The following is a 25,028-nucleotide window of genomic DNA, read 5'->3' on the forward strand; positions in this document are numbered from 1 at the left end:
TCCTATATATTTGAATCACTGCCACCAAACCATTACACTTCTTTCCTTATTCTTGTTTAAAACCCAAACTAACTGGTATTCTAGATTTCTCAACACATTTTTGGATTTGTGCTAAAAATGACACAAAGTGCTGGGGTAACTCGGGAGGGTCAGGCAGTATCTCTTGAGAACACGGACAAGTGACGTTTCCAATCAGAACCTTTCTTCAGATTTTTACTTCTTGTCAACGGCTTATTTATCAGGTCTCTGTGAAACGACTTTAGTTTTCTTTAGACTGAATTGTTCTACATCTACATCATATGTCACACAATAAAGCAGGGATCTCCAAACTATGGCCCGCAGGCCACATCCGCCCCCCCCCCCCCCCCCCAAGAGATTTTATCCGGCCCGCCAAGAGATCTGAACACGTTCCGTGCTGCAACTCGGCTTCCCCCGTCTTTTTCCATCAGCGGGTCTCCGGCACCGAGTGTCCCGACACCTTTCCCCATTCCTGCGCTCCTGCTCCGTGCCTCGCTTCCAGCGGCTCTTCGGCCCCTTGCCGTTCCTGCTGGCCCTCCAGTCCTTCTTCCCGCTCAGCCTTTCTGCCGCCGGGCTGTGTTTCCACTTGGCCCGTGCTCAACACCTCGAGGCTGGGGCCACCGAGCTGAGCCGTGGCCTGGTCCGCCTCGGCTCCCAGTGCCCAGCCCAGCCCTTGCTGCTGCTCGGCCTCTGCTGCTGATCGGCCTCTCCCCGGCTCCTCTTCCTCTTCCCCCACCGGGCTCGACACTCCGCTCCTCCTCCTCTTTCACCGCCTCCACGTCCAAGGCCGGTCGCCGACCTCCAGCGCTCGCTGCTTCTGCCCCTGCAGACCCTCCAGGCCCCTTGGCTCGGGTTCTTCCCGTTGCTCCTCTCCCAGCTCACTCAACCCTGTCCTTTCCTCCTCCTCCTCCTTCTCTTCGGGCTCGACACTCCGCTCCTCCTCCTCTTCCATCGAGCACGGCTCCCTAGGCCCCTCGCTCTCAGGCCCCGGAGTGTCAACGACCTCCAGGGCTCGCTGATTCTGCCCCTGCAGACCCGCCAGGCCCCTTGGCTCGGGTTCTTCCCGCTGCTCCTCTCCCAGCTCACTCAACCCCGTCCGTTCCTCCTCCTCCTCTTCTTCTACTTCTTCTTCTCCCCCCCCCCCCAGTCGGCAGCCCTCTGCTTCTCGGCCTTGCTCTCCTGCCTCCGTTCCCAGCCACATTTCCCCTTCTCCCGCCGGCTGGCCAAACGTCTTCCCAGCTGCTTCTAACATCCGTGGGCTTTGCAGCCCTTCTCCCGGTTCCTCTTCCTCCGCTGGATCCTCCAGCTTCTTCCCCATTTTTTACAGCACAAAAATTGACCATTTTGGCAGATTTTTCAAGGTAAGAACGTACCTGTTGCATGTGTTACTAGTGTACGCCAGAAGCTACCATGTACTCCAGATGGCTTGAATTTCTTCCATTTGTTTTACTTAAGTTCTTTTTTGAGTTCATTACATTTATAAAACTGACATTTCTTTATTTTTTCCTACGGCCCGCAAAAATGTGCCAAATATATAATGTGGCCCTCATGCTGAAAAGTTTCGAGGCCCCTGCACTAAAGTATACCTGTCCCCAAAGTTACATCCCTGTGATGTGTTAGTAATTCTATGTTTAGCAGCACTCCAAATTTAATTTGAAGTCATAATTCTTATCCTGATCATATCATAAATAATAGCTCAGCTCCATCCAAGGCTGATCATACTTCTTGCTTCCACACTCTAGTAATTTTCTCCTAATTCTTCTTTTCTCCACGCACAAAGATAGTGCATATTTTTGGGATATGTTGTCTTTGGTGAAAATACTTACCCAGCAATGTAAATTCTTTCTGAATTAACTTGAAAATCAGGTGCGAGTAGATTATTTAACCATGGATTTTATCAGAGTTGATTTTACCAAGTGTCCATTTGCAGATATTTTCAAGCAAAGGCATTAATTGTGATTGAAAACGCAGGTTCTGGCTGAAATATTGTCATCTAAAGTACCGTCCTGACAGGTAACTCATTACAGACAAGATATGCCTTTTCTTCAACACTGTATTATGTGATGTATTTACTGCCTGAAAGCAAGGAAGTGACAGTTTAAGTCATGAACATCTTGTTCAGCATGAAGGACCTGAAACGAGTACTGGTGTTGATCAACACAAAAGGGGATCTGCTGAATTTTATCAGTAGATATTGGAGGAATAAAATATCTATGTAATTCACCATAAGGCCAGATGAGGAAGCAGTGATTTAGATGGATTAATTACTATAGGTGTCAAAAAACTAAAAAGCTTATGAAAATAGTGTGGAATACAGTAAGGAAGAACAATTTCAACCAAACGTGGCTCCACCTCAAACTTAAAAGGAAAAAGCAACAGATTGTGAGCTTCGTTTACATCAAGTTTTAAAGTGAATCTAAATAATCTTTTGATAGCTTCTTTATAAAAACAGATTAAAAAAAGAGAAATCTGAATAATTTAATTAAATCAACAGTGTACTGTGAATTGTTCCGAGTGAATTTTTGGCATCATCCACTAAGAAAATTAACCAGGATCAATCATTAAAAGTTGGCACTTTCACACAGATAGAGTTCCCGAGAAGATTAATGTGCCAAGTCACCACATTTTATACATGCACAATATTTCTTAGTATTTGAGAGAAATTATGCAAAAGTTTGGCTATTCTGTTGTGAAGTTGTCAATTATGGACGGGTTCAATGAGGATAATTTTGTTTTGTTTTAACTACTCAAACTCCATCCTTGACTACACTTTGGAATCTGAAGCTTTGAATATTTTTAGTTTTTAGCTGGAGGCAAAAGTGTTATTTCAAGGTCTGATTCTAACAAAAGTTCAAGCAAATCTTCCAGTAAAGTTCACTGCAAAGTAAGAGTATTGTGGTTTTATGTAACAATGCAGAAACTCACTTTATTAGTTATATTGCTCTAAAATGCAGACTTTAAAAAAGGAACTAAATAGCCTCATTAAACCTTTGTGAATTAGATTATAGTAGGCATACAAGTCCTTAAACGTTCCAAGTAAACATTTGAAATGCTATGGATTGCTTCATCAGCTGTTAGCGATTAGGCATAACAGAAAGCTCAAGGCATGCACATAAATTCTGTAAATTTGTCTACACGAGATGGTTAGAAATCCTCCCAGGTTGTCTAAAGTGGATACATTCCATTTACTTTACTTAAACTCCTCACCTAAAACATAATTGATACTGGTTTGCAAGTTAACACCCTATTACACTTACAAAATTTGCACTTATTGCAAGCTCGAGTGCCAACCTTATAAAATCTTTAGTTCAAAAAAATTCTGCTTAATGCTGGCAACATGTAAAATATTGTTACTTACATCATGATCAGAAATTTGTTCAACCAACATCTCCGCCAGTTCTTCCTTTGTCAACCATCTGCTTCCAACTAAGTTTCTACATGTAGGGAATAAAATGAAGTAACTCTGAGATCTGAAACCAATCTTGCTCAGGTTTGTTGTTACATTTTTCTATATGTGAATATTGTGAATATGTGAACATAGTGGGTTGTTGTATGATGATACTGCAAGATTTTAATCAGAAGGAATTACTCCAGTTCCACTGTGGATGAAAAGAAAATCATACATAGCTTGGTCTACATTTATAACACAAAACACTGCAAACACTTAGCGAGGCAAGTGACATCTGAGGAGAGTGAAGCAGTTAATATTTCAGACTAATCACCAGTACTGGGAATTGGTACAGATAAAACGTGGTTCAAGTTGCAGAAAAATGTTGAGGATGTAAGCTAGTGGGAAGAAGATTACAAAAAGGCAGGAGAGGTTAAACAGGTGAAAAGAGTGGGTGAAAGAGTGGGAGATGCAAAACGTAGATTAATTATCTGAAATTACCAAAGTGAAAACTGAAAAAAAAAAGCAAATATGAGAATTATTTGATACTGCCAAGTCCAATGTTGAATATAAAAATATGTACTGTGCCTTGCAGTGAACCATGATTTAATAAGTGCATATAATAACTTATAAGGTAACTGAATTTTTAACTGCCTTTAATACATAATTGATTAAAAATATACAACTTTACTCATTGTTCGCTTTTGTAGCGTTGATTAAATCAGACCTCCATGGAGGTAAATATATAGTGAAGCACGTAACAATCTTGCAGATTTCAGCACAAAGAATCTTCAAAGAAGTGAAACTAATTTGCAAATGTGGAGCAGCTTTGGATTGCCTACATTTCTTTTGTTACTTCTGAACACATCATTTTTATTGTAATTCCCATTTCCAGGAAAACAGCAGATGGCATTGTTGTGCAGTATAGAATCAATGTTGCAGCAAATTAAATTACAACATCAGCTTCAATGATTCATTACTAGGCACAGCAGGTAATACATTTGCCTGGATGGGATAAATAACAATAGAACCCTAACATTCATGGGAGGATGGGTACTTAGAAGCATGGTCAATTTCTCAGCAAACCTTTCTTTAACAGGCATCTTCAATTAAATGAAACAAAAAATTCCACCAAGTTTGATTATAAACTGATAAAGCACTGCATTACAAACCAGATGTAGAAAGGTTTATATAAATTGCTTTTACAAGAAAATCATGAATCTGTTAAAATGGTGATTTCTAGCTTCCCAAATACAAAATAGTGCAGATGCTAAAGATGTGAAATAAAAAGTAAAAAAAGTAGAAAGCAGGTCAGGCAGCATGTGAGAAGAAGAAAACCCAGAATTAATGTGTTAATGAGTTAACAATTATATAGTTTCAGAAAATCACATTTGAAACTACAATACTGCTAACATAAGGTAGGACAAAGTCTTCACAATTGCAAGGAAGAGTGCTTGAACAAATACTCTGAATTATCAGGATTGGCAAAAATACAAAAAGTTGTTTGAAAGTTACTGTAGTGATAAATATTTTTGTACCTTAAACAACTATATATGTAGGTAAAGCCCTAACTTACAAAGGGAGTCTGTGCAAAGCAATTTAACAAATCTGGAGCTGATCTATCAGGACAATAAATGTTCACAAAGATGCATCTAAACTTTCTTATGCAGCAAATCTATTTAAAAAGACTAAGCAACCAGAAAGGTAAAGCTATGTGCTAGATTAGAATGTTTCCAAAAATGCATAATCCAGTTCTTGCACAAGGATAACAGCAGCAATTCAGGAAATGGGCAGGTAACCAGCAACATAATGTGAAGAATAGTAGTTATGAACACGATGTTAGACATATTAAACTGTTCTTTAGGATTATTTGCTGATATTTGTTACGTTGAGTGCAAAATAATTAGAAGAGGATTTAGGTGTGAATTAAAAGCTGCACCAATCAAGTAACTTTAGACCCTTTCCTTCATGCACCAGAGAAAGCAGTGAACTTTCCTCAATACAAAACTATTCCAGAATATTTTTCCCTGGTTTTCTTCATTGAAAAGTAGAACTGGTTATTTAAATACAAGCTGATGAAAATCCATGGAAAATTATTCAAATTAAAGGGATGATTTGATCTGACATAATTAATGGCTATAAATCAGCAAAGCTTAAATTCCATTAAGCATCATTAAACATATGTTTCCCATAATGTCTTAGCCACCACATTATATTGTCATAAAAACAGTAGACGTTTCAGTTCTCAAGATGTACGCAGCCAAATAATTGCTATTCTAGTGGATGCCTGTTAATGAGAATACTGGATTGCAAAGTTTACTTATTGTTTTATATTACGGGACCAAGCTGTAGAGCTTGTTTCTGAAGGGACAAGGATGGAAGTGTGAATTGTGAAGTCAGAGGAAGGAATATATGTGGAAGAGTACAGGGAGAGTTGGAAGGAGAGAAATGGGTGGAAATCCAAGTGGGCCACAGGGAAGGGGGTAAGGGGGGGAAACGGAGAAAAGTGAGTGGGTTGTTAGTAGGTTAGTTACCCAAAAATTGAAGAATTCAATGTTCATACTGATGGTCCCAGGAGGCCGCGGCCCTTAAGAAGCCGAGCAGCGGGTCCCCGCAGCCGAACTCAGGATAGTCAGGTGGCGGTCGAGGACCGTTGCGGGCAGTCGATGATGAGGACGGGCGCTGGCGGTTGAGATCGGGTGCTTGGGATCGGGGTCGAGGAGGACATGGCAGTTGAGGAAGGGCCAGTGGAGGGTGCCGGAGGTCGGACAGGACAGCAGTGGGTGTCGGAGGTCGGACAGGACTGCATTGGGTGCCGGAGGTCGGACAGGACTGCATTGGGTGCCGGAGGTCGGACAGGACAGCAGTGGGTGTCGGAGGTCGGACAGGACTGCATTGGGTGCCGGAGGTCGGACAGGACTGCAGTGGGTGCCGGAGGTCGGACAGGACTGCAGTTGGTGACGGAGGTCGGACCGGGCCACGGTGGGTAACAGAGGTCGGATGGAGCTGCGGCTTTGTGCCGGAGGCACTGCTGGGAACAATGGGCGACAATTGGGGACTAAATAAAATACTTTTAAACTTTGTCAGCGCGCCCAATATATGTAAAACAAAGAATCTCACTATGACATGTAAAGTGTGATAATAAAACATGATTCATTCATCCAGCAGGGCTTAGTAGACTGAGCGCTAGTGTTCCATGCCACCTAGTCTATGTTTGGTCTTGCAGCTGTAAAGGTGGCCACATTGCGAACATCAATGTCTCCAAACATCGTGTCTCCGAACCAACTAAATGTTGAGGGTAGCAATATGCATGATCATACAACTGACAATTGGCACTGTGATACACCGATGAAATATTATATTTATCTCCACGGCATGTCCAAAGGTTTGAATATTGCCTATATCCTTCTGGGACAGGATTATTGAAGCTAAACCAAACTGATGGGATGAAAAATACTTTCTTCCAAGAGTCCTTTCCAAATTGACTTTGTCAAATTGCAGTTAACTACCAGCAATTTAGCATGCCTTGTTTTGATTTTACTTGGTCATTTCCCATAAAAAGAATTTGGTGCTTGCGGGATGCGAATAAAAAGTTATTTTAAATGTTGGATGCTGATCTAATGGATGACAGAGAGGTGGTAGTTAAGATGCCAATGAACTAGCTTTGATTTTGTTATCCTCAAAGCCGACAAATGATCACTCTCCTGTCAGCTTATGGTGAGGAGTGCTGTTTTGGATGTTTGCCATAAGCACTGGGTGGCTGACTTTCGCTTTTTGTCTGTGAACGGTGAAAAATAAAATAAATAAAAAATGCTACAAAAGCATCAGGCAGCAAAAATACATGGGCTGATGGAGCTTAGGATATCACAATCAAAACAAATTTAAATTAGAAGAACCACCAATGCAGCTCTATTAGACTTTGGTTAGACCGCATTTGGTATATTTTGTGCAGTTCTGGGCACAGAGGTGGTTTACCAGAATGCCAAAACAAAGAACTGCAGATGCTGGTTTACACCAAAGATAGTGCTGGAGCAACTCAGTGGGTCAGGCAGCATTTCTGCAGAAAGAGGATGGGTGACATTTTGGGTTGGAACCCTTCTTTAGACCAAAAGTAAGGGGGAGGTGAAGAGCTGGAGGTGAGAAAAGACCAGGACCAATCAGGGCCAGACACAAATGACCTCAATGCTGCCTGGATTAGAGGGGTTCAGCGACAGGGAAAGGTTAGATAGACTTGGATTGTTTTTTCTGGAATGTGAGGAGGTTGAGGGGAGACTTGATAGAAGTGTATAAAATTATGAGAGGCATAGATAGGGTAGACAGTCAGAATCTTTCTCCCCGGGGTGGAAATATCCAACACTAGAAAGCAGAGCTAGAGTGATAGGGGGAAAGTTTAATGGAGTTGTGGAGGAATGTGAAACATGTGCAGGCAGAAGAGATCAGTTGTTACAATTCATGTTTGGCAAACACAGGGGGGTGAATGGCCCGTTCTTGTGTTGTACTACTCTATGTTCTATGTTCTAATACAGGGACCCTTGTTGTAGATTACCTCTTGTGCTACAGCATAAATGTTATTGCAAATGGATAAATTAATACATCTCCTTTTTTGTTTCTTCAATGGTTAGGCTTTATTTCACTAACTCCACCTTTGGAGATACTGGAATAAAACAGATGACAGACACCTTTACTAGAATGCTGCCTGAATTAGGGGTATTAACTACAAGGAGAAGTTGGATAGATTTGGATTGTTTTCTCTAGAGTGCCAGAGGTTGAAGGGAGACCTGAGAGAAGTATATAAAATTATGAGAGGCATAGATAGAGTCGTCAGAACCTTTCTCCCCAGTGTGGAAAGGTCAAAAACTAAAGGCCAGAAATGTCAAAGACTAGTGGGCATAGTTTAAGGTGAGAGGGGCAAAGTTTAAAGGAGGTGTACGGGGCAAGTTTTCTTGCACAGAGGATAGTGGGTTCCTGGAACCTGAAGCCAGGGGTGGTGGAGGCATATGATAGTGACGTTTGAGAGGCTTTTAGAAAGGCACATGCAGGGAATGGTGGGATATGAATCATGTAAGGCAGATTAGATTATTTTGGCATCATGTTCGGCACAGGCATTGTGTGCGGAAGGGCCTGTTCCTGTGCTGTACTGTGCGTTCTAAAGCTGCTTCAGGTCACAAGGATGTACGACTGTTGTAGCCCAAATTATAGCCATCATACAAATAACTATGGCAAAGTACAATTTATAAATTGCATTAATTGTTGATAAAGATAACGCATAATCAAATAACTAAAGCAGACCAATGAGCAGCTTAACGGAACACTTTTATTCCCTTCTGGTAAAAACTAATTATTTATGTTCACAATTTGCATTTAATAATGGGTGCATTATTGGGTGCATTATTCCTCAGTTTCTCCTCAAATTATGATTGCATGTGGCCAAACTCAAGATTTGCCACAAGTCTTCAGAAATAGTGACTTCAAAGTAATAAAAAAGTTCACGTTAAAAAATATTTTCTCAATTTAATTACTAAAATGATTTTTAAAATGCTGCAATCAGATTTATCAACAAGAAGCATTTGGAAAAAGAAATAATTGATCTGCTATCTGAGTAACAAGATTTTAAATGGTTAGAAATAGGTTAAAAAAAGATATAAAAACAATTTTCAAGCTAGCCATAAGTTCGAGCTTAACCTCTGGATTTCTTCAAACTGGTATCACCAGTAATGATTTATTCATCCCTGGTTGTGGCCAAGTCTTTCTTCTGGCACAGTGGTTTTAAAACCATGCAAGTTGTTGGTCATACATCAGTGTGGATTGAGAGTTGATTAATGGGTTCTTCCCAGATTGACTGGCTGTGACTCATGTTGTACTAAGGGATTGGTGCCCGTGCCCCAATTAATTATAATCAGTATCAATGACTTAGTTGATGGGACCAAATGAGGAGGAATTTCTTTAGCCAGAGGGTGGTGAATCTGTGGGATTCATTGACACATCTGGATGTGGAGGCCAAGTCATTCGGAAATTTTAAAGCAAAGATTGATAGGTTCTTGATTAGTAAGGGTGTCAAAGGTTAAAGATTGAAAAGGAAAAATAAATTGGCCATGATCAAATGGTGGTGCCGACTAAATGGGCCAAATGACCTAATTCTGCTCCTTTGTTTTATGACGTTTGATGATGATATTGGGAATGGGAGGAGTGATGAGGATGCAAAGGGGATTATAGATGTGAGTGGGCAACAACAAAGCAGAAAGTGAACAAAATTAAATTTTCCACCAGTAGTATCAGAATTATTTTTTTAAATGCCGAAGGCCTGGGGAATGATTTTGTTCAACAGGGCCTGCGTGCACAAATCATTGAAAGTTAGAATGGATGATTAGGAAGGCCAATGGTATGTTGGTCTTTATTGCAACGGAAGTTGGAATGTGAAGGTCCATCACAGGTCCATCACCAGGCTTCTGTTCTCTGAAGTTTAGAAAAAAATTAGTATGGGATCTACTGAAATGTATTATGTAGATAATTAAAGTATCTAATTAATTAGATACTGAAGACGTCATCTGCATATGTGGCACTGAACCGCAAACTCTGGAGCACCTATTGAGATATCCTCTATTGGAGCACGAATGCAAAGCTGAGGACCTCACAGAGAACAATGATATTACTAAGAGTTGTAACAAAATATCTGGCATGTATGGACATGATAAGAAGAAGTTCTTCAGAAGTTTGACAGGGTATATGTGGGGAGGATATTTTCCTGGGTAATGAGTTTAGAACCAGTGGGGGCTCTTAAAATAAGGGTAAGGCCATATAGGACAAAATGGAGGAGAAATGTTTCATTTGGTGATATTTGTTTGGAATTCTCTACCCTGAAGAGCTGTGGGAACTCATTCATTCATTGCATTCACAATAAATATCTGGTTATTGAAGGAATTAAGGGAGTTAAGGATACACCAGGAAAACGATGTTTCAGATAGAAACAATGCCCTGATCTTATTGAACAGTCAAGGAGGCTTAAGCATGTGAATGGCCCACTTCTGCTCCTGCTTCTAATGTTCACATCTTATCACAAAATATAGATTTACAAAGATTTATGCTTAAAATTCCATGAACATCATTGCGTTTTCAATTATATAAGGGAAATTGCAACAAAAGAAATAGAAAATTCAGTGGCTACTTCAAGCCCTTTTATGAATCTCTAATTACTTTTATTTCCTCTCCAGAGACTAAAGGCTAAACCAGAGATTGATTATGGTACTTTATATTAGAGTTTGATATCTACTATGTCTATTGACATTGGTATTTTCCTCTCACATTGAAAAGCATTAAATCCACCAGTGTTATTTGAACTAATCTGTGTGAATAATTTCAACAAATCACTGGCATTAAATTACCACAAAGGGAAATGTAATATAAATTTACCTCTACATTGTGTGCTCTTTCACAAGGTAGAGCTCTTTCTGCAAGCTGGAGGGGAATATGTGCATCATCCTTATCATCCTGCTAACTTTCAGTCAAATTTCAATTTAAAAAGGGAATATTAAAAGTTTCAAATCTTCAATTGTAAAGCTCAATAAACAATAATCACAAAGGAACAAGCAGGTGAAACATCTGATGAATATATAAGTGATTTAGATAGACTGAAAGATTTATATTTTTCATTGCAAATAGATCCAAATGACAATGTTTATAAAAAAACTATTCTAATACACATGACTGCACATAATTCATTGCAACATTAAAAAGTTAAAACCAGAATTTTAAACATATAAGTGTTATTAAAACCAAAGGTGTCCCCACCCCTTCACCCCTAAAACTATCATAAATGCTTACTAGGCTTTTAGATTGGGGTATACAGGTATGCTTGATCTTTTTAAATTGCTACCGTTACTGAATGTTCAATTAACTCAACCACAGTTATCAACAATCTATCAATACAAAATTGCTGCTGAAACCAGACTTCAGTTTAAGATTGTTGAGAAAGGATTTGAATTATATAGGCTCTTTCCCAACCTCAAGAATTCTTAAAGGACAGGATAACAAATGTAATATCATAAATATGGACTTAAAAACGCAGCAGCCAAATAACAACAGTTAATTCTTACAGACAACATGACAAAATTATCTGCTTTAGGCATTAACACAGCAAAAATACTATATTTCTTCCCGTTATTCTTCAAAATATTGTTTTAGAGTCTGTTTCCCATTCACTTAAGACAATGCGGCACTCCATCAGTTTACTGGAGTGTCAGCCAACATTTATTTAACATTTCTCTACAGTTTACATTTGCCCATGCAACCAATGACTTACACTGGCTTGGTATCCAGAGAGAAGAGACCTTTTGCCCTTAGTTTGTCTTCATATATTTGTATATTTAGGAATTGATCATAGGTATCCTGGAAAAGATTAAATGAACATACTTTTATGAATTGCTGAATTTATATTCGAATAAAAAGGTGAAATTCTATTTCACGTGTTTACTAGCAGGCATGAAGTAGTGCATTTATACAGCAAGGCATTATACCTGTCTGGAAATAGAACTGCATGGAGTGGTATTACTTCAGACTTTGGCTTAGTACTTTAAGAAAGTTAAAGGATAATTGTAACTAAAACAGTTAAGTAGGATCTAAACATTTCAGGATTTAAACAATGCATCAAAATCTAGAGTGTACATACAAGACAAGAATACATAACAAAGCTTTAAAAAATATACAGAATCAACACAACAGATGCAAATGATACAAGAATGCTGCAAAATTGCTGTTGTTCAGCACCCAATACATTTGTCTTGCTCAAAACTGCAGGTAGGAATAATGTGATAGAGCTCATTCAAGACTGTGATGGGAAAGGAGTCCCTCAGAACAGAATTTTGTGACATATCAATAGCTCTCAATTAGTTCTGTTCTCAGCAACAATGTTAAATTAAATTAAAATAACATTTTTAAGTTAGTTCCAGATGGAGTTATGCTATAATGTCCCACACAACTATTTTTAGTTCTTATTCAGATTTGGCCACTATAACTGCATCCACCTGCTAACTTATTGGGGAATGTTACAATGGATGTGTCTTTGAGAAACTACCATAAACACATTTTCTAAAACTGGTCAATGATTTCACAAAATTCTGTCCTTAATCTGAGTTGCCAATGATATTTCATCAGTTAATAGTATGGAGTGACCTATGTGTCTAGATGTTGGGAGAGGATAAGATCAAAATCAGTTGCAATCCACCTCTGCTAGACAATTTGATAGCACTCACTTAGGGAGGCACAGTGGTTGAGTTGCAGCCTTAGCACCAGAGACCCAAATTCGATCATGACTATGGATGCTGTGTGTACAGAGTTTGTACGTTATTCCTATGATTGCGTGGGTTCCCTCTGGGTGTTCCGGTTTCATCCCACATTCCAAAGACGTGCAGGTTTGTAGGTTAATTGGCTTTGGTAAAAAAAATTAGATTGTCCCTAGTGTGTAAGATTGGGCTAGTGAACAGGGTGGTCAGCATGGCCCCTTAATACTCCTACTGAATTGTGCCTCATCTAAGCCTCTTGCACTAAGGAAGTCCCAGTCAATACTGGGGAAGTTTAAAAAGTCATCCTCTACAACAATCTGGTTGCTTTTACACATTTCCATACTCTGTCCACAAAGGTTTCTTTATCTCCTGCTTCCATTTGGGAGGCCTATTGGATTATCTCAGAGTGATTGCACCTTTCTTATTCTTGAGTGCCCATATTGCCTCAGTGGATGAATAGTCCAGTATGTCCAAGTTGCAAACAGCTGTGAAATTTTCTCTGATTAGTAAATGCAATTCCTCCACCTCTTAACCCCTCCTCCATCATATCTGGGGCTTAAGATAATGAAGGAATAAGACAAAAAAAAAAACACATCAGGATGATGTCCCTTTTGGAGGGAAACCTGCTAGAAAGTAAAGACTTTAAGATTGTAACATGCTATCTAAGAAGCTGTGATGAGTTGCTACAGTGTATTTTGTAGATTGCACACTATACAGAATGACATAGTGCTTAAGAAATAAGTATTATTTTTAAGATAGAAAATGGAATGACAGCTATGCTGCTTTGGCACAAAGATGATAGCATTCTGAAACATTGGTGAAATTACTTACATCCAAATGATAACAGCTCATTTGCTGTAGATTATTTAGCCTCTGACTGATCACGTTGCCACAGTCCAAGTCCAAATGTCTCGTTAAATATTATGTCAACAGTCACATTCAAGAATTTATTTAAGGGTGTTTAAATGTATAAATGCTATTTACTGGTTCATGCCAGAATGCTATTTCTGTAGGGTTAAACTGCTTTGACCAAGCAAATGTGAATGAAACAATCATTTGTAATAATCAAACATAAGCATTTCTGAAATAAACACAGAAAAGATTGGAAGTACTGAGCATCTGTGAAAAGATGAACAGTTAATGTCTCAAAATTGCAAAATGTTAACTGTTTCCCTTTCCACAGATGCTGCCCAAGCTGCTGAATGTTGACATTGCTCTGAGAAACACAATTATCATCCTTTGTTGAGAAGTATGTTTTGTATTTGACTTGATAGATGAATTAACAATGAGTAGTTGCATTTTGTATAAGAGTCAATAAACTTATCTATTTTCATTTGAGAAGGGAAGTGTATGCTGGGAATCTGAAAGAATCCATAATTGTGGCCAACTTCAAGAGAAAAGACAAGTCCAATTGCAGTAACTACACAGAGGGATCTCCCTCTGATTGCCACAGGGAAAAGGTCATTGCAAGGATCCCCACTCTATCCCTTCCACTTGCTGGATGAAGAGCTTCTCCCAGAATCGCAACATGAATGGAGTGTAAATCTTAAACATTGAAAAAAAAAATCTGCATCTGGGCGCATTTAGTTGAGTTTACAAATACAGCGTGGAAACAGGCCCTTCAGCCCACACCGACTAGCAATCACATACACTAGTTCTATCCTACACACTAGGGACAATTTACAGAAGCCAACAAATCTGTACATCTTTGGAATGTAGGAGGAAACCGGAGCACCCGGAGAAAACCCACGTGGTCACAGGGAGAATGTACAAACTCCGTATGGACAGCACCTGTAGTCAGGATTGAAGTTGGGTTTCTGGTGCTGGAAGGCAGCAACTCGACCGCTGCGCCACTGTGCTGCCATATGTAAATAAAATATAGAGTCAAACAATTAGTAATTAATCCGGAATGGTTTTCTTTTCCATTTGGAATTAAAGTGAGGGATTTAATGCAGAAGAATTGGAAGCCAGGCATTTAAATTAGTATAACTAGTTTTTTTTCCAAGTATATTTGGTTTCAGATATTCCATTTTGCACTGAGTACTTCAGTTTAATTTTTTTTGAATGTATACATTTACAGAAATCTGTGAAAAAAGATCATTTAAGATGCTGTTTGAAAGTTTAAATGATGATTGAATGGAAAGTTAAGCATAATTTTCCAGATATGCACTGTGTTCTGCCTATTCATGCGAAGAGCTGACAGTGCCACATTTCAGCTACATCATCCTCCCCGACAGCTAAAATGTGGTGTTGCATCCTCTTCAGAGAAAATTTGTGTCTGCACTTGAAGCATTGTACATTATTTCTTGCCACTGCAGGGGTTCAAGTCCATATGGAACCTTCACAAATATTACCACAGATCAAATAGGCAGCATTTCAAGGCAGATTTGACATACCTATTTAAATGAACAGCAGGGGACCTTGAGCTGCCTCAGGCTGTAGAGGAATAAAACTCTGCAGAGAAGCCTTCACTGCAGTCCCATTACTCAGCAAAGGCACTTTCTGCATTTATCATTCATTTCATTTCAGCTAGGGCAATAAGCTCATTTGCCCAAGGTCAATGAAGAGTGAAAGGGTTTCAAAAAATTAATGCGCCTGACAAGCCAAGATTTTGTCTTGTAGCTCTCCTTGGAAACTACAGAAGACCCAAAGTGAATTCCTACTGTGCCTAAAGGTTGAAAACCTATGTTATAATACAACCTACAGACAGTTTCTGTAAGATTTTGAATGTTAATACGTTAAATGGAAATGTCATCAAACAATGCAATGCTGCAGATCATAACCACCAATGAACTTAAACTAATGTTATTTATACGCCTTCTAATGATGTAATTCAGAGTTACTAACCCTTACAAAAACATCTTAAAATAAATGTATGGATGGGGTATCATTATTGGGGCAAAGGTTTACCAAACAAAAATAAAAGCTCCACAGGTTTACAGTCTGCATTTGCAGCACAAGATAGCTTTGATTTTGAAGCAGCTCAAATAGCAAGAAATATGAAAATTACCACAAGTCAAGTTTTTAAACACAGGCACTAAAATGATTTTAAGGATGTTGCCAATCATGATCACACAAACCTCATGATATACATTAAAAATTGCAAAAGAATTGTACATTAAAGGGCTGTCTGATATTCTTGCTATATTCTGGCAAGCCATAATATTCTTGTCACTAATTCTGTAGGAATTATCTGTAAAACAAGCAAATCTGTACATAACCCTTTTCTGTCCCTGTGCAATATTAAAAATATCTTAGGCATCTTAATATACACCTTATTTAAGATAATTAAGATTACAATTATTTTCCCCCAAAGAACACTTCAAGGTGATTTCTATTAACCAATGATAAAATTATTATTGTAATATGAAGTTACATGTGCATAATAACATTTAGAAATAAAATATAAGACAACATAAAATAATACATTCTGTGGTTCCTGATTTTGCAGCATATATACATTTCTTGCCATCATGTTAGCTCATGAACAGTGCTGGGAGGAGGGGTGATGATTCAATAAATAACATAATGACACATATCAGGTGTGGTGAATTTTTTAAAAAAATTACAAATAGTAAATGGCAGATGGAAGGAATTTTTAACAGGGAATCATGAGAGGTTGCTCAAGTAGCTTATAAAAATTATCCTTCCTTCGTGCCACAATTATATTCTTGTCGACAGACTATTATATTTGTTTAATAAATATCTGTTTTAGCTGAGGAGTAACTATCACATGCATGCAGAGATAATTAGTTTAACTTGGCTTCATGTTCAGCATTGACATTGTGGGCCGAAGGGCCTACTCCAGTGCTGCACTGTTCTATATTCTATCTATGTACACAGTTCCGTTCAGTTTAGTTTATTGTCATGTGTATGGAGGTACAGTGAAAAGCTTTTGTTATGTGCTATCCAGTCAGTGGAAAGACAATACATGATTACAATTGAGGCATTTACAGTGTATAGATACATAAGGGAATAACATTAAGGTAAAGCCAGCAAAATCTGAACAAGGATAGTCCGAGGGTCACCAATGAGGTAGATAGTAGTTCAGGACTGCTCTCTGGATGTGGTAGGATGATTCAGTTGCCTGATAACTGCTGGGAAGAAACTGTCCCTGATTCTGAAAACAGCACACAAGAGCAATGCGGCCATGAATGGAGAGTGAGCAAAGGCTAACACATTAAGAATGGGATAGTAAAGGAACAAGGAAAAATGCTTCTTTTTATCAGTATTGCTGTTGTAGGTAGTAACAAAACCAAAGGGGGAAATGAGTTAGGTCGCAGGTTGATAGCTGTCTGATCACAACTGTGTGGAGGAGTATTAGTGATCATTGTATCATGACTTATTATTAAACAACCGAATGATTCAAACCAATGTATTACATTTAACAGCTCTCAGTGAATTCTAAGCGGTTAACAAGTTTGCAGTCACACTTTTAGACATCAGAAACTCCAAAAGAAAACAGATGCTCATCACTGCAGATTCTCTCATTTATACTTGAAAAATGGAAATGTTGAAGGGTTTTGATGCAAAACCAACAGTATTGCCACTTTTGGTACGGTACCAGGATTATACTGTGATTCAGTGTTTGATACCCCCATGCACAATAGAGCATCATGAATGTGGGGAATTTAACTTAGCCTATATTATTAATCATTAATAATGAATTTACAGGTTACTTAAACATGTTTTACTTTAGTGATATAACATGAAAACGGGCCATTCAGCCCACTGAGTCCATGCTGACCATTGATTTCAATCAGTTCACACTAATTACAGCAGCTAATTAACTTAGAAATCCACGCGTCTTTGGGATGTGGGAGGAAATTGGAGCACCCGGTGGAAATCCATGTGGTTTCAGGGAAAATGGACAAACTCACAGATCGCACCTGAGATCAGGATTGAATCCAGGTCTCGCACTATGGGGCAGCAGTTCCACCAGCTGCGCCACTGTGCCACCCAATTACTTGCATAATTTTATACCACTGAGCTGCAACTGAAAGGAAGTGAATGTGCAAAATATGTACAGCGTGTAAGCCTGTCAATCTTCCTGGAAATAACAGATAAATGGTGCATAGTATGTTTGATTGCACAATGGGGCGAGAGGGAGCGGGTGTTTTGAGGAGGTGGCACAGTGGCAGGCAAAGGGAAAACAGGAATAGTAAGAATGCCTCATGGGACCAATAAGCCAGCATGCAATGTTTTGGCACGTTACTGCCCTTGAGAGAAACGAGCTCCATCTTCACAAAAGTAAATGCACAGACAATAACTGCAGTGATCAACTCTTACAAATCTGCCCATGGAAAGTTGTGGTAAAAGAGGTACTAACTTTGCGTTAAATATTATCTCATAACAAGCACATCAGCAGTGCGTATACCAAGTTGATTGGCAACATACTGCATTCCTACCACAACAACAATCGATATACACAGCTCTATTCTCCTCCAGAAAATACACGTTAAATTGTTATTATTTTATTATACCCTTCCAAGTTAAAACCAACAAAAATGTTTATGTGAGCAAGAAATTTGAAGATAAACAATAATTTTCACAGGATAGAAAATGAATTAATATTTTACACTCAGCTTGTGTGATTTTAGTGAATCCAGGTGATTCCAAATATGCCACATACATCAGATTGTTGACTGGTTACCATTTGATTGCAGTTAATTGAGTAAATGTATAACTCGAGTCTCTCCATAAAAATACAGACATAGATAATTTCTGAGAGTATTTCTATGAAAATAACAGGAGTAACAATAACAGAAGAAAAAATGCTCCCAATCTTCAAAGACAACCGATTAAGCTACTCTCTCAAGCACAGAATTGCACTGCAAAATGACATTGGGGTTTTCAGTGTACTTCATTTTGCAGATGAGGACAATGTGCTTAGTGAAAAAAATGGTAATGTGATATGTTGTGTTTTTATTGGACAAGGGGAAATGTCTTTAACCAAGTTTAGAAATAACAATGAAGTTTTGAAATAACAAGGAAGCTTTGAAATAAACTAGAGAAAATTGAAGCTATGCCAGGTAGTTTATGACTATCCTACTTGAGGGCTTAAAATGGTCATGTCGTGCTGACATGATGCTAATGGTGCTGTCATCTGGGGGGGAAAGCAGTTGACTAGAAAGAATTGAGCTGGAAAGAATTAGAAAGGAAAATGATGACAATGAATCAAAAAAGTAAAATGCACAAATGATTAAAACTATAATTTTGCAATATACAGGTACACTGCCGATTTTCCGGCACCCTTGGTTCCAGAGCATTGCTGGATTATCCATTTTGCCCAGCCAACGGAGGTCATGTAATAATGATTCAATAACACACCCCTGACCCACTAATTATACCCTTCCCATGTCTCTAAAGCACCATGGACTGCTAGAAATGTAAATAATTATAATAATGAATAGAATTAACTCTTTCGGGATGTAGGCACACATCCCGAAAGAGCGCGCGCCATGCAATGGCATCTGTGGCCGACAATTGACCTAGTCAGGCAGTCGCGGGAATTCAAGTGCACTCTTGTAATTTTGTCTGGATTAAAGGTGGTGTTGAACCATTAGTTGCCGGAAAAATCGGTGTTATACCTGTATTACATTAAGATTTGCATTTTGTAGATACACAAATGATAAATGCAGCACAAATCACACTTCTAATGTCAGACCTTTGTCGTACCAAGTGGGTCTTGGTGCAGGGTACGAGTAGGCTAGTATTAAATCAACTCAAACTGTAGTGGAAGTGCTTTAGAATGGTTTGAATTAACTTTGATGACAAACACTTTCAAAGATGGTCATTTTGTATATGCACCTGATTGCAAATTTCATTTAGTTTTGCCAACAGAAATTAAGCTTATTAACTTAAATTTCACTTAATCTTTAATTTTCAAAGCAGCAGCAAGTTATTTCCTTTGCACTCATATTATTTAAACACTTACATGCATTAGTGAATAGTAGGATTGCTTTCCAGTGTAAAAAAGGAAATTGAAAGGACGGCCATCTTCTCCCCATTGTACAGCTGTAAAACATAGGGGAAAAAAAAGAAATTCACATTTTGGTTTCCCCAAGGCATGAGTAAATGTTCTAATTAGTTTAGTTTAGTTTATTTGTCATTCCACTTCTTACAGACCATGCAACGAATGGGACGAAACAGAGTGCCTCCGGGGGCCATAGTACAATACAAATGCAAAACATATAGACAGGGGATGACAGTGCAGTACAATACGATACAGTACAATACAATTAGACAGTGCAATACAATACAATACATATAGGCAGGGGATTAAAGCATGTAAACGGTAAAAGGTAAAGCATTTAACCTAGTTTAAAGCATGTAAACGGTGAAATTAAAACCATCAATGAGAGCAGGTAAATTATTAATTGCACATTAAATGAGATTATAAAGTGCAGAGTGCTAGGTGAGGTGCTAAGGTGCTAACCCCCCCCTTCCCCCCAGAGTCAGGCGGGGTAGTTCAGTAGACGAACAGCCTGAGGGGAAAAAGCTGTTCCTGAACCTGGTGGTTCTGCAGCTAATGCTCCTCAGCTTTCTTCCAGAAGGCAGTGGGTCAAATAGACCTTGGAAGGGGTGAGAGGAGTCCCTCATGATGCTGCAGGCTTTACTTTTGCACCTTCCTCTGTAAATGTCACTGATGGCAGGGAATCTGGTCCCAGTGATGTGCTGGGCTGTCTTCACAACACGCTGCAGGGCCTTCCTGTCTGCAGCTGAACTGGTCCCATACCAGACAGTGATTCAGCAAGTCAGAATGGACTCGATGGTGCATCTGTAGAACCTGGAGAGAATGGATGTACCCAGACCAACTCTCTTTAGTCTCCTTAGGAAGTACAGGCGTTGTTGAGCCTTCTTCACTAAGGAGGAGGGGTTCTGATTCCAGGAGAGATTGTCTGTGATGTGCACTCCCAAGAACTTGAAACTGTGCACTGTCTCCACAGTCCTGCCGTCGACCTGCAGGGGGGAGTGAGTTGCTCCAGCCCTTCTGAAGTCGATAATCATCTCCTTCGTCTTGTTGACATTCAGAGAGAGGTTGTTGTCTCTGCACCAGAGCTCAAGCTGCCTCACCTCGTCCCTGTAGGCGGATTCATCGCCGTTGGTGATGAGCCCCACGACTGTGGTGTCATCCGCGTATTTGATGTTATTGGCCTGGTGCATGGCGGCACAGTCGTGGGTCAGCAGTGTAAACAGAAGTGGGCTCAGCACACAGCCCTGGGGGGCTCCGGTGTTCACAGTGGCGCTGAGAGATGACCGAGTGTGGACTCTGACTATCTGTGTCCTGTACTTAGAATGTCCAAAATCCAATTGCACATTGAGGTGCTCAGACCAAGACAGCTCACCCTACTTATCAGGGTCTGGGGGATGATAGTGTTAAACGCTGAGCTAAAGTCGAGGAACAGCAGACGTGCATAGGTGTTTTTATTTTCTAGGTGAGACAGGACTAGATGGGTGGCAGAAGCGATTGCATCCTCAGTGGAGCAGTTCTGCCTTATGCATATTAGTGGGGGTCTAGTGTGTTTGCGATGGGGGCGTTAATGTATGCCTTGACCAGCCGCTTGAAACACTTCATGACGACCGGTCAGTGCCACGGGGCGGTAGTCATTGAGGCATGTTACTGGGGATTTCTTGGATAGTGGGATGATGGTAACAGATTTGAAGCATGAGGGAACAACAGCTTGGGTCAGGGAGATAGCACATCTGTCAGCTGGTGGGCCACTCTTTGAGCACGCAACTGGCGATGTTATCTGGGCAACCAGCTTTGTGTGGGTTCACCCTCAGCAGGGTTCTTCTCACATCATTTGTTGTAACAGACAGTACCTGGTCGCCTGGGGGGCGGGGGGCTCTTGAGGGCTGGTTTTTTGTTGGTGGCTTCAAAGCGTGTGTAGAAAGAATTTAGTGTGTCTGGCAGGGAGCACTCGTCATCTGTATAGGCATCAGGGCCATTTCTCTTGTAGTTGGAAATTGTTTCAATGCTTCGCCACCTGCGTCGGGGGTCATCCTGCTGAAAGTGATCGTGTATTTTCAGAGCGTAAGAAGCTTTAGCTCTTTTGACACTGATAGCGAGGCTATTCCTAGCTGCTCTTAGCACCGCCTTGTCCCCAGATCTGAAAGCAGCATCACGGGCTTTGAGCAATGAGCCAGGGCTTCTGTTTGGGTTGTATTTTCATAGTTCTGGCGGTTGCAACATCACCCGCACATTTGCTGATGTAGCTGCTGACAGTCGTTGCATACTCCTCCAGTCCGTGAGGCCTCTGCATGTGGCTGCCTCTTTGAAAACCAACCAGTCAGTGGTCTCAAAACAGTCTTGCAGTGCTGAAGTTGCTCCCTCCTGCCACACAGTGATGTTCCTGGTGACTGCTTTTTCCTTTTTAAACCATGGTTGGTTAGCCGGGGTTAACAGTACAGAGATGTGATCAACGTGACCCAGATAGGGGCGTGGGACCGCTTTGTATGCACCTTTAATGTTGGTGTATACGTGATCCAGTGTGTTCTCTCCCCTTGTTGGAATGGAAACATGCTGGTGAAATTTAGGTAGGGTGTTGAGATTGGCGTGGTTAAAATCAACTGCAATGATGAAGAAGCCCTCAGGATGTTTATTCTGTAGCTGTATTGATGTTAGCACAGTAAACTTGTCGGTACCATTTTTAGATCACTAGTGCACTTATTGCCAATTTTGCATTGAGGAAACATCAAATGCAACTGCCAATTTTACGAGCAGCACTCAAAAAAGGAAGAGTGTAGATGTGAAAAAGCTAACATTTGTTGCATGTTTTAGAATAATGGCATGGTCAAGCAGGAGACAAATTATATGCAGTGTGGACACCAGTTCAGAAAATGATATTCGATTTCCCCAGCAAAATCAACAGAAGGTGAAAGACAAAATGCTGCAGCAACTAAAGCTTTGAATTACATTTCCAGGGCATTCCAGACCATCTATTCGATTCTGGCCAATACGCTAAAAGAGATATGGATTGTCGCTAAAGATAAGGCTAAACAAGATCACTGCTCACTACGTGTTGCTTCTAAAATAGAAAGTGAAGATAATCAAACAAATTTGAACCTTGCCAATGCCAGCATTCAGTAATATTTTTATAAGTTAGAATTTTGAGAAATGAGCTACTTGATCAAATGATTTACTCTGAAGAATTCCACAGGTTACTTGGCTATTCACTGTCCACACTCTTAACAGTTCACTGCATGGCCCGTACAACTTGCAAATCTATTAAACAACATTTTTAACCATTGAGATAAGCCCTGCTGCTTTCCAACTGGCAGATCATAAGCAATCAGCAGCAAACACAATGCAAACTTTAGCTGCATTTGTTAAGTCAGCAACTAAGAAAGCCCCTTCACAGAAAGGCTCTTCTTTGAGTCAAGTGGGCATTCACACCTGATGAGTCCAGCAAGGTTACATTCACGCAGCTGCTAGGAAATTCAATCCACAAATCAGGACTTAGCGTCTCTAGTACTCCCAAAAGGCCAGTAATAAAGCCACTATAGATAACCTGTCATACAAATCATAAGTTCTCTCACAGATCTTCTGTTAAGCACATTGAAGCATTTTCATTTCAGCCATCACTTTAGGACCTTTAAAAAGATGTGTTACACATCCCTCCTCAAGTCTGTCTTGCCATTCAGTTTGATCATAACTGATCTGCCCCGAGCCTCATCTTTTCTGTGCTAGTTCCACATAGCCCTTAATTTACTAATCTTTCAAATATGTATCTATTTCCTCTTTAAAAACACAATGAACTAGCCATCACCATATTGTAACTACAGAATTCCAGGGAATCACCTCCATTTCTATGAAGAAACTTTACAATTTATAGTTTTTCAATTTTGAGTCTTATAGTTAGCTTAGAATCTCTGAGCTAGGAAAATGAGAGAAAAAAATCCAGTTCGTCCTACTGACATGGTAACAAATGTGACCTTTGGAAATGGATGTGCGATTAAAGAATCAGACTCCATGCTATGTTCCATACTTATCATCAAACTCAGGGAAAGGTCTCTGTTCATTCTGAGGCAATTGGATCCTCTATTTCCTCACATGCAGACCTCCATCAAGACTTCCTCCTTGGAAACCATCAGCACAGGAGCATCTCATGGATGTGTACCCAGTCCCCTTCTCTACTCCGTCTATACTCATGACTGTGTTGCCAGACACAGTTCCAACGCTGTCTTTAAGGTCCCAAACAGGGGATTAGTGGGCAAAATTAGAGCACATTGTATTGGGGGTAGGATATTGACATGGATAGAGAATTGGTTGGCAGACAGGAAACAAAGAGTAGGAATAAACAGGTCCCTGTCAGAATGGCAGGCAGTGGCGAGTGATGTGTCTCAAGGTTCGGTGCTGGGGCCACAATTATTTACAATATATATTAATGATTTAAATGATGGAATTAAAAGTAACACTAGCAAATTTGCAGATGACACAAAACTGGGTGGCAGTGTGAACTGCGAAGAGGATGCTAGGAGACTGCAGGGTGACTTGGACAGGTTGAGTGAATGGGCAGATTCATGGTAGATGCAATATAATGTGGATAAATGTGAGGTTATCCATTTTGGCGGCAAAACAAGGAGGCAGATTATTATCTCAATGGTGTCAGATTAGGAAAAAGGGAAGTGCAACGAGACCTGGGTGTCCTTGTACACCAGTTACTGAAAGTAAACATGCAGGCACAGCAGGCAGTGAAGAAAGCTAATGGCATGTTGGCCTTCATAACGAGTGGATTTGAGTAAAGGAGTAAAGAGGTCCTTCTGTAGTTGCACAGGGCCCTGGTGAGACCACATCTGGAGTATTGTGTGCAGTTTTTGTCTCCTAATTTGAGGAAGGACATTCTTGCTATTGAGGCCAGTGGAGCATAGTTAATCCCCGAGATGACAGGACTGTCATATGAGGAAAGATTGGAAAGGCTGGGCTTGTATTCACTGGAATTTAGAAGAATGAGAGGGGATCTTATAGAAACATGTAGAATTATAAAAGGACTGGACAAGCTAGATGCAGGAAAAATGTTCCCAATGTTGGGGGAGTCCAGAACCAGGGGCCACAGTCTAAGAATAAAGGGGAGGCCATTTAAAATTGAGATGAGAAAAAACTTTTTCACCCAGAGTTGTGAATTTGTGGAATTCCTCCCACAGAAGGCAGTCGAGGTCAATTCACTGGATGAATTTAAAAGAGAGTTAGATAGAGTTCTTGGGGCAAGCGGAATCAAGGGGTATGGGGAGAAGGCAGGCACGGGTCACTGATTGTGGATGATCGGCCATGATCACAATGAATGGCGGTGCTGGCTCGAATGGCCTCCTCCTGCACCTGTTTTCTATGTTTCTATGTAACACAT

General features: G+C 40.1%; 1 protein-coding gene across 2 annotated transcripts in view; it reads right to left on the bottom strand.

Annotated features, from left to right (window-relative positions):
• mrps9 (mitochondrial ribosomal protein S9) overlaps window positions 1-25,028 on the bottom strand; it is a 179,251-nt gene that overhangs the window by 12,282 nt on the left and 141,941 nt on the right. For both annotated transcript variants that reach the window (XM_078402588.1, XM_078402589.1), the window contains exons 5-7: window positions 19,619-19,698; window positions 11,703-11,788; window positions 3,377-3,452 (exon numbers count right to left, since the gene is read on the bottom strand). In XM_078402588.1, the coding sequence (XP_078258714.1) occupies window positions 3,377-3,452; window positions 11,703-11,788; window positions 19,619-19,698 (242 nt within the window). The remainder of the gene's footprint in view (window positions 1-3,376; window positions 3,453-11,702; window positions 11,789-19,618; window positions 19,699-25,028) is intronic.

Source organism: Rhinoraja longicauda, chromosome 7 (assembly GCF_053455715.1).
Source record: "Rhinoraja longicauda isolate Sanriku21f chromosome 7, sRhiLon1.1, whole genome shotgun sequence".
Lineage (NCBI taxonomy): Eukaryota > Metazoa > Chordata > Chondrichthyes > Rajiformes > Arhynchobatidae > Rhinoraja > Rhinoraja longicauda.